Raw genomic sequence first — 13,411 nt, 5'->3', positions numbered from 1 at the left:
GAAGATTGAGCACATGAAAATATTTCAGGGGGGCATAACTTTTAATTGAAAATGCCACAAACTGAAAAATGATAAATTTGAAATGGGAGAAGGATACATTGGAGCCGGAATTGTAAATTAAAGAAATAGAAAAGCAAATTTTGGAAATTGCACCCAATTGTTTGGTGGGGGAGATAGACAGCTTTACGCGGCTTTTAACTTAGGGTGGGATTCGAATCACGTGACAAGACAGAGGCTCGAAGCCGGGTTTTCTGCCATCCGGGAGCGTATGTTAAAAACATAGACATAGTTTCCTAAGAGAAGGGAAGATAAACGAATGGAGAAGTATTAAAAAAAAGAGAGAAAAGTTAAATACGGTAAAAGTAACTGGTTAAGATTGTTGACTAGGCCGTCGCGTGGGCAGGGTGACCGGGGCAATCGCCCCTCGCTCCGCGACCAAGGGGAAGGGGGTGCCGGGACGACAAATCAACAAAATTCAGGTTATGATCTTTATACTACATGTTTTGGAACAATGTACTGTTAACATCGTCTTGCAGAACAAACATTAACAAATCGTAGATTTTGATTTTGAACATAAATTATAATTGTAGGATTGAGTTGAAGCAAATACTCACAAAAAATTAGAAACATCACTTGAAAAAGTTATTTTAGTATTTCAGAGATATGATAAATTTACTGAAAAATTTTTTGTGTTAATCGCAAGGAAGGGGAAGTTTATTTTGTTGGTTTTTAGCGAGTCAGAAAATTACAGTTTTTTTTTAACCACTTACACATTGGACTTTAATATTTGTATCGTGATTTGTATAGTCTATGCTATTAATATGTTGATGTGTATAAAATTCAAAATAAACAAGAATGGCACTCGATTTCAAGAATTCAAAACCATGTTTTCATTAACTTTAATGTGTTAACTACAAAAGCCACTGACTTGAACACATTGACATAATACCAAATTCTTTTATCTTATATTATGACCTTAATATTCCATATTTAAATCTAGAAGTACAGAATAAACTCTTGTTGTTCTTCATAGAACACTGGTGGGGACGGGAGGCTCAGGAATTTTCGCCCCGGGCGCTTACAACCCACGCGACGGCCCTGATTGTTGAGAATAAGTAATAAATAAACAAATTGTCGTATTATGATATAGTGATGTGTGAAGGTAAAAAGCGAGAAAGGAAGAAAGATAATCTTAATTCTTACGTGAAAACGAATTCCATAATCAATGAATGATTGTAAATTTACTTAAGTAATTACCGTTGATGATAGAATGTATGATCATGAAAAATATTAATTATTATAAAGATAATTGTACACATACTGATTTATTGTATTAGAAATACTTTAAAAATAATTTTGAAAGTGATGTGGCCTCAGTATAAGTGACTGTCATATCTTTCGAGTAGATTCATTTGCTCCTTGATTATTAAAATATTCCTCTGATTCAGAAGTGCGCGTAAGGAGATCACGATGGTTATTGTCTCGTGGGATTGGAAGAAAGTATGTGCAGAGCCGTAGCTAGAGATTTCGGCGCCCGCGGCGAAGTAGAATTCGGCGCCTCCTACACTCACCTTACCAAGTATTGTTTTTTACATATAAGAAAAAAACTTCTGTTGTTATACTAAGCTGAATTTTTATTAATCTGCTTGGAAAGGCCATTGCAACATCCAAAAACGATCATTATGTATTCTTTTACAAATAAGAACTGTTTTCAAGAGTCTTATTCTGGACATTTTTTTAAACTTCACAAAACTACCTTTGGTAATACACAAATCGACTTCGAGAACAGTTAAAGAAATTTACTACTATTTACAAAGTATAATGCTATCTATAAGAAATGAAATTTCAATACATTAGAAACTATGTGCTTTTAAATTGTTCGAAACGGGTGACAGCATTAATTTCCACTATTAATTGTAAGCTTTAGTAATTTTATTCTGTATGTAAATTTTAATTTCGATTTTTTTACGGTAAAAATATTTTGTGAAATGTAAGGAAAATTCAGGAGCCTTCTTTGTGAATTTCTCAATATTGTCACGGTACGCCAAAATTCTGGAATATTTTAAGATCTAAATTCATTCAATTTTATTAATTGGCTTCAAAAAGGAAACAGTAAAGTTTTTGTTTATAATTTAACTTGTTGTAATAAAGTAATTAGGTTGCAGACAGACATATTATAACATCAGGTTACGTATTGCTGATGATTGTTGTTTTCTTGAAGTAATAGACACGAGTCTGCAAGTGTCACAAGAACATAAACAAATACGAAAAACAAGAAAATGTAAAACGTTGTATAAATTTATGTTAACATGTACACATTATCAAATTTAGGTAAAATTGTGAATTTCGCAGACGTAAACTGTCTGGAGAATATGGTCAATGAGAGAAAAAGCAGAAATTGTGATTCAGCACAATTTCGGCACAGAGATGTAAGAGCTACAGAATTTATAATGAAATAACAACAAATTCGTCATCATGGACACGAACATAAAAAGGTAATGTTTGACTGAATAAGGATCAGTCTGGAAGGATCAGTTTCCGAAGATCAGTCACCGGAGAGACATTGGAGGATCAGTCTCAAAGGATCATTCTCAGTAGAACAGCTATTGGGAACCAGCTGTAGACAACAACATTTCCAGTGGACATCCATCCACTGTGTGGAACTTAGACGACGAACTTCGTATCCAGGAGTTCGAATCCAGTTCAACGAGGTATGTTATAATACATCTTTGATACTCTCGAGTTGACCAATTCACCAACAGAATTATTAAATGTGATTTAATAATTTTACCTAATAACTCACATCACAACATCCGACTCTAAACTCTACTTTGAAAGATATTATAATAAATGAATACTTTACAGTTAAATGTCATATTCTAATTTATTCAATCTCCTTCGCATAGTAATTAATGAATAATTTGATATACGCTCCCGCAAGGAGGTTGAAAATATTGATCGATGGAGGTGAAGAATATGTTTAATGTTTGTACTTAAAATATAAAATATAGTTTGACATATGTTTGAAATTATATTAATTACTTATTTTCTTAATGAATGAAGGTCCTGAATTTAAGGTACTTATTATTAACTAACATATTAAAATACACTAACCCATACATATATAAAGAATGTGTGTATATGTTTTGTATGTATGTAGATAGATAAAAAATATCACATAACTAGACGTGTATGCACAAAAAATATCCTGCCGATAAAAAAAAAAATTGATGAAAAACTGATTTCAATGAATTCATTCAAATTGGAAGCATTTCATATCTCAATGGAATATAAAAATAAATAATTGGTAGTGACCAGTGTTTGAAATGTCGAAATTCGTTGGATTAAGTTCTGACCCCTTAAGCCCCTATTCTACAACTATTGCAAGTTGGAAAATATTATTACTCCCCTTGTTTACCTCCATTTTTAATATTCCCGCACAAACAGCGGTTTGCGTGTACCTCTACACTCTTTTCATTTTCACACCTTTATTCTCAACGTCTTGATCTATCCGATTATGTAGAGAAACGTGATTAACTGAGCAAACTCATCACCATCAAAACGCCGGACACGTATTTTAGACTTTGACCGTTTCTGATTTTGAAAATGCTCCTGGGTAAACTGTAAATCATTACTCGGCAACTTATATATTACATGTCCATTAAGAAATAATATATAATAACTTTCTTTAAGTAATAAGTAGAAACTCGTTTTGGCTGTTATTTAAAGTTTTGAATTGCGAGCGAAGCGAACAAGAAATTTTTTAGGAAATCTACTTATTTCATTGAAAACCGATAACAATATTGATCTAATAGGGCGCCAATACTTTCGAGGGGCAGGGTCTTTTAATCATTTCCCACACTTTTTCGTTCGGCGCTCCCTTTCTATCAGCGCCCGGGGCGTGCGCCCCGCTTGCCCCCCTCTAGCTACGGCTCTGAGTATGTGTAGGCCTGTCAGTGCCGGATTTACGTATAAGCTAAACAAGCTATAGCTTAGGGCCCCACTCTCTTGGGGGCCCCAAAAAATTACAACAAAAAATTGAATGCACATTTCCAAAATATAAGAAAATAAATAAAGTGAAATCTACATATGGCAACAGTGTTTTGTTTGTGTAAGCCCCTATGATGTAAGTAATGAAGCCACTTCTGCTAGCCTGCTAACTAAAATATCAGTAGTTTCTTCATTTTTGTATATGGGGTCCTACGTTCATGACAAATAAATGGCCCCATTACCTTCAGTAGCTTAGGGCCCCACCAAACCTAAATCCAACTCTGAGGTCTGTAGTTGAAGATATACTGTAGTATACGCCTTGCACTCTCTCTCTTTAATCTCTGTTTAATTACACTCCTGTTTCTAGGCGTATAGTCAGGCAGTACACAGTAGGGATGCGCACGAAACGAGTCGAGACAGAATTTTTCTGACAAAATTCAAGTCGAGACACAACTCTTCCAATAGAGAAATATACATTTTTCGAGTCGAGACATCGCTTTTACAGCACATTTTCGAGACGAAACAGCCTCAAATCTTGTTTCGTGCGCGCATACCTAGTACACAGTAATTTATTTAGGGGAGTACAAAAGTTTTCGGAGGTCTAAATTCAATATGAGGATAAATTATATTACAGACTAAACTTACCGAAAGGATTCCCGGGGGAGTGGGGTCCGAACCTCCCTTGCGTATACTACTTTTGTTTCATTTATATAATCGGTCATGAGTCCAGTAATAAAGTTTCTCATCTACTCTTATCCTATTCTTAACTGCTGCTCGAATGTATCGATCATGAGAAATAATATTTTTGTCTACTTTTATTTGCGGTCTTAAAAGGAAAAAAAAATGGTGGGGAACGCGGGGAAAAAAGAAAAAATGGTAGGATTACGTCAGCTCTGTCTTTGTTCAAATTCATTTTGTTTTGATCAGTGATTACCAGCACAAACGCATTGTTTAGCTGTGATTTCACCCTATTCCTCACCACAACCTTTTTATCCTTCTATGTAATATCAGCTGCTACATTTTATTTTTCTTCTCGTTGTGGATCCTTCTGGCTCATAGCCTAGAGAGTGTGGCCTTAAATTTTCCTTCGTCCTCTTGACCATACGATGTTCTCTAGACCGTGATCCGTGACTTTATTAATACAAAGATACAGTTTAGAGATCCAGAGAAGATATTGGAGGGAAAGAATTAAATACAGGAACGCCAACCTCATATAAAAATGAGACAAAAAAGAAGAAAAGATGTTTTGCTTCAAACTAATTTTGCTCCGTTTAAGAAAATACGATATGATTGAAATACAGAAAGCAACAAGGAAGACGCGATAAAACTCTCACCTCTGTTGCATGTGGTCCCTGTTACGATTTCATCTCGCGTTCAATAGACTTGGTTGCAGACAAACACTTCTCGGGGTTCTCCCGTTATCTCTCACTTCTTTCATTCTAACATACCATTCTTTATTATCAACACCATCTTTTTTAGCCTCCGTGTATAATCATGGGATATTAAATACTGGAATTTCATTTCATTTTATAAGAAACAACCAGGAACAAGTGAAATATACAAAGAATACACATTTTTCAATGAAATGTTTAATACATTTTCTGCTAATTCCTCAATGACAACGTAGATAAATTCTAGCGAATGGAATTGAATGACAGTAATCATAGTAAGTGGAATGGAACGAAACAAATGTGGATATAAATAGGAAAGGCAGAAGTCAGGAAGGATACAAAACAAGCACCAAGAACTCTCTTTCCGGTGGCAACTCATGTCATTCGGATCCCACGTTAAGCTGTATGTCCATGTCTCATAAAACTTCGCTGCTGGAAGACATGGTAAACTCAAATTCAACTATACATAAATATGGCAAGAGTACGCACCTTTCGCATCGAAAGTTGAGATTCTATTCCCGATAACAGCTTATGTGGTTCTGACTCTACGTTAAGTTGGAAGTCTATGTCTCACTTAACAAATATCCTTGTTGCTCAAAGGGAAATTAGGCTCCGAACCAACCAAACAAATACTACACAGTAAAAAGTATTTGTGCAATATCAAATTGTTACATATATATATATATATATATATATATATATATATATATATATATATATATATATATATATATATATATATATATATATATATTAGTTGTGCATTTACATTGTATGATTCAGGGTGGCTCTATAATGTAGTCACAAAGTCACGTGCCTTCTCAAATAATACAAAGATAATTAAATAAAAAATATAGACATTTACCCCTGTATACGAATGAGGAACGACAGAAAAAAATATTATTTTAATAAGAAATTTGCAACAATGGTTGATGTGAAAAAATGAAATCTTTGAGTTTTAAGTTCCACGGTTATGTCGGTTAGGCTAAAGGAGACGGTGATGATGAGAAATGTATGAAATGGTAGAATGAAGAAAGTGGGAGGAAAAGGGAGAACCCCGAGAAAACTCATGCACACATTGTTTGTCCACCACAAAGTTCACTTGGTGGGAGCAGGGTTTGAACCCGAGACTCCATGCACCAGAAGTGAAAGCTCCACCACTGAGCCATCGCGGCCTCCATGCATGAAGTATGAGGAATTTGGCAATATAGTGTAAGCCAGAATGCTTGATTTTACTCTCTGCTCATGTGCTCTGTCGTGGTTCTTTCTTGCGACTGGCTGTCTCATAGAAAGCCCTTTAAACGCTTTCTCTTACGTACAATGTAATCACATACTTTTCGTGACAGAAAGAAAACAATCCGTTTCGGTCGGCAGACGACTGCAGCAGAAAAGGAAATAGGGCGGAATCTTTGACTGTGCTGATGCACTCAACTCGAGTGAAGTGGGATAGATTTCTTCCATTTCTCACACACACACAAAAGTATGACTGACATTATATCAACGGCGAAAAGAATCCACAGTAGAATTTCGGATCGTTGTTTGTTTGCGTCGCTTATACGATTCAAAAGTGTTATAAAGGAAAGAAATGAAAACGTTTTTTCAGTATATTATATAATTTTAGAATTTAATACCATCTGATGTGTGTTTACGTAAGTTTCTTTTTTCCCTTTTCTAAGAAAACATACGAAGCCACAGACAAATGCATAACTGTTACACTAGTAATTCAAAATTATAAAATAAGTAGAGAATAGTCAATTGTCAACCATCGGCGGAAATCTGTCTTCAACATTGGGGATACGAATATGACCGTTCCCATATATATATATTTTTTTTTCTTAAGCGATGTTCAAAATATTTATGAAGTTGAGAAACAATGCTGTGCATAATCAGAAGAGCAGAGTTGTCTTCATCATTGGGAGCTAGGGAGATTTGATGGGGGGAAAGATGTGACTCATATTACGGTAGATAAATCTGATTTCTGAGATGAACTTCTTGTATATTATACAGCAAGGGACTTCAATTTCATCTCACTTTCCTATGTAGCAGTCAGACATAGATCACCACATTCCCCCCCCCCCCAAATATATTTCAAATAGAATTATTGGGGGTGCAGTTACCTAGTTACAAGTGTGAGCATGTGGCCCCCCTCACTCCCATTCCATTTTAAATTCTCCCAGTTTTCCTTGGCTGAATTGGAATGAGGCTGCATGGATTATACGTCGACGCAAACTTTGTGTTAGTTTTATCCTTTTTTATGAGTTGGCAGTGCTGTGAGCAGTAACTTGTATTTCCGGTTGACCGAACAAAAAGGACGTGATATGGTGATGTTCCAAAAAATAGTACCGCAGTTTCAAAAGCCATCCTAAGTTGTTTTTATTGATTTCAGAATTTTAAGTATAATATGTTAATGGCAAGATTATTTAACACCCGTGATCCATATTTTTTGTTAACAATACTGCTTATGGATATTTTTTTAAAAATAATCCTTTGGTGTGATTGGAGTAAGCTAACCGACGCTAGAGTAAGAAGGCGGGAAGGGTGCGCGAAAATGGATGCCGTAATGAATAGAAGAGGTACATGGCACAGCATCAAAATCCTAAGTTAATTTACTGATCCTTTGTGAAATCGCATCAATATAAGTCAGAGTGAACTACAGAAGTTGTGTTATTTTATAATTCACGTAAGTTACAGTGAAGTTCTACGAAAATAATACAAAATGCCTCAAATCAGCTCAAACTAAGTACGAGCACACCTTTTCGGTTTTGTGACAGCGTTGTTGTTCAGCCCTAAATAATAAGTCTAATGTTGAGTTTCGCTCGTGTTTATGATAAAGGAACATAGGTAAAACAAGAGATCAATATACTTTGTAAACTGTCAATCAGTGGAAACATAAGCAAGTACATTGCCAACTACACAGCTGAATAATGAAAATAGAAACTAACTTGGAAAACAGGACATCCCTTCGAAGAAAATTGGGAATAAGATTCTAGAAAACTGCCCTCCAATACATCTATTGGCCTCCCCCTCCTTTTTTTCAAAATCTCCAAAACCCCAGTGCGTGTGTGAATTGGTGATTTGTTAAGTAATTTGCCGGCTTCGTCGTTATAGTTTAAAATTCAAATTCAAGTGTTCTAAATACTTTTTTTTTATTATTTTTAATTTTCCAATAAAATTCATGGGCTTGTATTCAATATGGTAAATGACAAATGAAAATCCTAAAATATAAAAATTACAGAGGTATAAAACTAAAACGGTGAAGTAAGTATGTATGTTGTATGTATAATACTTGTGTTTAAGTAAATCAATATCATACATGCATTATGTTTCAGTTGCTCCATACCAGTTTCTCACGCAAATTACTACTGGAACGGTAAGAATATTTGGTTGGTGTAGAAATTGTACGGATGTGTATCGGGCGTGTCACTGAGCGTGGGTACGCGCATAAACTGATTTGGATCGAACCCATCTTAATTAATGACTACATGCAATTCATCCCACAATCTCTAACCACTACTGCACAAAAGAGAATCTTATACTCCGTTCCATCATTCACATTCATTACAAATGGAAATTCTCAGTGTCTAAATAAAATAATTACACTTAGTGAAATCATAATACAGGCGTACCGATCAAGACACGAGCCCCACAGGTCGTAAGAATACCTGCCCCGAACTGGAACCGAACCCAACACAATCCAATTGTGTTATACAAGATTGGAAGGGACATGCCCCCTCAACTCCCAGGATTTGCGCCAGTGACCTAAAGCGTCACTGGAAGGAAAACCAGAAATTTCAGAATATTTCTATTTGCTGGAAGACTGTTTTCTTCTGATTAACTTCACCACCTACAAAATCTTCACATTTCTCTTAAGTTATTAGAGATCGTGGTCCATGTACAGTAGCAGTACTTCACTCTCTATTCAGTGGTTCCCAACCTTTTCTGGCTGACAGCACACTTTACTGAATACTCTCGACAGATTGACACCTTTGTTTGTTTGTTTTTTATTAATAATTATAACAATTATAAAATGGTGTAATACTAAGTTTCTATAAAGAGTTGGCCATTATTGATGCCGCTGCAGGCGTTAACAAGTACAGCCTGTCTCGGAATCGGTTTTAAGTTATTAATTAATACTTCATGATTTTTAAATTCTAAAATTTCGCTACACAACCGATGGCAGTGGTTCCCAGCCTGTCTGTCACTCGCAGCACACTGATGTGTCCAGAAATTTAGAATTTAAAAACCATGAAACCTTTAATAATTATAGTGGCCGCGACGAGTCGTGAAGCTTGGGCTCTACACCAATCATAGAATTGCTTTTTCGTCACGTGTGATGCATCGGAAGAATTCGGTACCATTCGTAGAGCTGTCTTCCGAACGCACACACTACAGGAAAAAGGAAACAAGGGAAGTGCACCAACAACGTCGCCAAACTTAAAGGACAAGCACTCGAGTGACAAGAAAAGCAGCATTTAAAGGACTATAACACTAACACTGTTGTTCGAAGTAAATGATAATCATAATAATAGCAAAAATATAGAACAACAACAACAATAATAACAAAAATCAACAAAATAAAACTTAGCGGCAATCCGACAACACTGCGCGCTCAGGAGATGTTCTCCGCAAAGCGTGAGAGAGGAAACTGACAAAATATCATGGATGTGGGTTCACGACCATGAGACACCCACGCATAGGGCAACTGGTAAATCTACGTCAAGTTTCACGACTCTTTACGCCCACTATAGTTAAAAACAATTTTGAGACAGATTGTACCAGTCAACGCTTCTATGGCAGCAAAGTGTACAGTACACTGAGAAAAAAATCGTATGTGGCATAAAATCGTAAAATCGTGTGTTACATTTGTAAATCCTGTAGGTTTTGGCCTTAACGTACATCAAACGTATAACTGAAAACGCACTTTTATAATACTTTCCGTATAAGTGTTCCATCTATACTGTCCGTATGAAACAATATAGGTAGTCAGGATCTCACATACAAATGGACGTATATAACATATAACTGACCAATGTATCATACATATATGTATGTAATATACGGAAGACTGTTAGATATAGGACATCCTGCAACGGCATGATGTAACATCTAAGGGCAGTGCCTATGTAGCATATGGATAACGTATGCTCCGTACTGATTCCTGTAGTAAGCAAGAGGATTCCCTATATTTGTACAATATATCGCTGTCCGGAGAACAGATTTTTCTCAGTGTACTACATAGTGTAACTACTTTATAAAAACTTGTTGGCTTATATTATTATAATAAAATCAAACAAGTGCGTCACGACGTCGTTGTCGTTGTCGACAAGTAAAGTTTGTCGTGAGTCAAAAAACGTTATGAACCACTACTCTATGGGACTGTGCGACACATCAATGTGTTGTGACACACCAGTTGGGAACCACTGTTCTATACACAAGTAAACAAATGTGAAAGAATTAAATTATGACAGAATGTGTGTCAGTTTTATCAGCAAACTCATTATCATTTACAGACCCTTTTCTAACTTCCTTCTGTTTCGCACGATTATCTGGACAAAGGCCAAGGCCAGGAATTTGAAGGTTATCGCTTCAAGGGATTTACATGTCATTTCGTGTAAGACAGAATCAGATAACGTATTTGCTTCTTTCAAATGTATTAGTGCATCCAAGAAATTAAGAAGTGTTTTCTTTCATAGGCGAGCAATGGCACCTACTAATAGCTCTGATGGAGTGATTGTCCCCATAGCGGAAGTGAAAAGATTTGTAGTTGATTGTATGGTGTCTGTTGGGACACCTGAAAAAGAAGCCAAAGAATTCGCTGATGTTATTGTGGCCGCTGACTACAGGGGGCATTACAGCCATGGCCTCAACAGAATAGGTTCGTATCTCAAAATTATTACTTTTCATTCAGTTCTCAACTGCCGTCAATAGCCCTTTTGCAATGGAGTTCAAGAATTATTTTACTAGGTCAAGGCTATACAAGATGGTGTCCGTGAATACATTCCTGTCAGAGAGCTCCTCATTATTACAGTGTCCAGTAGCGAACACAAAATTGCATTGATGGGGTTGGGGATCATGCTTCCAAATTCTTATACTTCAGGAATTTTGAAATGAAATCTTTCAAATCTACGCCCAACTGTTATGCTTTGCAGGCCAAAGGAGACGGTGATGATGAGAATGAATTGAAATGGTGGAATGAGGAAAGTGGGAGGAAACGGGGAGAACCTTCACTGTTAAAAACACTTTCTTAAATCTGAGAAATCGTTTCTTATTTGTGCACCAAGAATATCTTTTCTCAGAAACAAGAGTTTTAAACTGTCATTAATGAGAAATTAAGAAACGTAGATGAGGTTGTACAAAGCGAAATGAGAAAATATGCTGTTACTTTCCTTATAAATGGGAATTTCCAAATCTCATTTCTAAGAAGATATTGTCTCGGTGCACAGGTAAGAGACGGCTTTTCAAATTTAAGAAATTATTTTTAAGAGTGTTGAGGAAACCCATGCCATGTGTGTCCACACTGACAAAAAAAAAAAAAAAAAAAAAATCGTAGGTGGCTTACTTAAAAAGGTAGGTTACATGAGAATTTCCTGTAGTTTTTGGACAACGTACAGCAGACGTATAACTGAAATCGCATGTTTTATAATACTTTCCGTATAAGTGTTTCATCTATAAATACTTTCCGTATGAAACAATATAGGCGATCAGGATCTCACATACAAATTGACGTATATAACATATAGCTGACGAAGGTAACATAAGTATATGCATGTGATATACTGATAACTGTTACATGTCAGACATCCTGCAACGGCATGATGTAACATCAAAAGACAGTGTCTATGTAGCATACGGATAACGTACGTTCCGTACTGATTTCTGTAGTAAGCAAGAGGGTACCGTATATTCGTACAATATACCGCTGTCCGGAGAATGGATTTTTCTCAGTGCACCACAAAGCCCGCTTGGCGCGAGCTGGAGCCAGGTGAACGCTCTAGCACTGAGTCAACGTGGCCCTGCGTAATATCTTGCTGAAAGGGGATTAGAACTGGGAGCTCCTCACCTTTGCGTATATTACTGGCAATGATACATATTTATGGTGTCCATCATCTATCTCCGAAAATATTGATGGTGTCCATTATCTATATCCGAAAATATTTATGATGTCCATTATCTATCTCCGAAAATATTTATGGTGTCCATTATCTATCTCCGAAAATATTTATGTTGTTCATTATCTATCAACGAAAATATTTGACAAGAACTTGAAACTTTATACACATGTTTTCCTTGAACACCGGCTGAAGTTAGACTAAGATTTATGAAATACGACCTCCAAGGCAGAATGAAGCTTGACTTTAGTTTCCGGAAATTCGATATTGGTGAGCATATGAACTTAAAACTTTGTATGATTTTTCTCGTGAACCTTAGGCTGTGAAGAAGGTGAAGGTTTTGCTAAATTTTACAAATATTTTCCTCATATTCGGAGCTATAGGCGCGACGGAGTTTTGAGAAATTCTACTCCGAAGTTTAATAGGCAAAGTAACTATACGTTTATACTTTGAAGAGCCGAGCCTTCACCCACATGTACAGACTATTCATATCTTGTTCTGGGCAAGTTTGGAGACTGTGAAAGACATCTTGGTGTGACTTTTGGAAAATTTAGTATCGGCCTTAAGAATTTGAGAAATAATTTCCTCGAAACCGGGAGAATGATCTGATTTCTGGAGCAAGAAAACGATTGAACTTGGCCTCAACTTCGACGAAACATATTTTTAGGTGTCTGTTTGGAAAAAAAATCAGGGAGATGAGAATAGATTATAAATTTTGCCTAACGATTTTCATGAATGTGGATGAATCCACCAGTTTTAAATGAGAGAATGCTATTTGACTTAGCTTTGACGTACTGAAAACTTATTATTAAAATGAGAAGTTTAGGTAACTATATTAAAATCAAAAATTTATCAACATGTGTCCTAAAGCATAAAAAAATATAACTTTCAATCGTCTCTTATAAACCTTATTTTTTCGTG

At 36.0% G+C, this 13,411-nt stretch overlaps 2 protein-coding genes across 3 annotated transcripts in view; one reads left to right on the top strand and one right to left on the bottom strand.

Annotated features, from left to right (window-relative positions):
• The window catches only part of LOC145683148 (putative oxidoreductase YjmC), a 101,502-nt gene that overhangs the window by 32,655 nt on the left and 55,436 nt on the right, over positions 1–13,411 (top strand). Inside the window, exon 1 of one of the 2 annotated variants that reach the window (XM_081754514.1) lies at positions 10,994–11,256. The exons of the other annotated variant lie outside the window; for it this stretch is intronic. Within the exon in view, the coding sequence (XP_081610640.1) occupies positions 11,082–11,256 (175 nt within the window). The 5' untranslated portion in view covers positions 10,994–11,081. Of the gene's footprint in view, positions 1–10,993; positions 11,257–13,411 lie in introns of those variants that run through there. 2 annotated transcript variants of the gene reach the window in all.
• The window catches only part of LOC145683153 (putative oxidoreductase YjmC), a 63,050-nt gene that overhangs the window by 28,251 nt on the left and 21,388 nt on the right, over positions 1–13,411 (bottom strand). The window lies entirely within an intron of this gene.

This window comes from Thermobia domestica, chromosome 1 (genome assembly GCF_964235325.1).
Source record: "Thermobia domestica chromosome 1, izTheDome1.hap1.1, whole genome shotgun sequence".
Taxonomy (NCBI): Eukaryota; Metazoa; Arthropoda; class Insecta; order Zygentoma; family Lepismatidae; genus Thermobia; species Thermobia domestica.
Note: the sequence above shows the minus strand (reverse complement) of the source record. Positions and strands in the feature narration are given on the sequence as shown.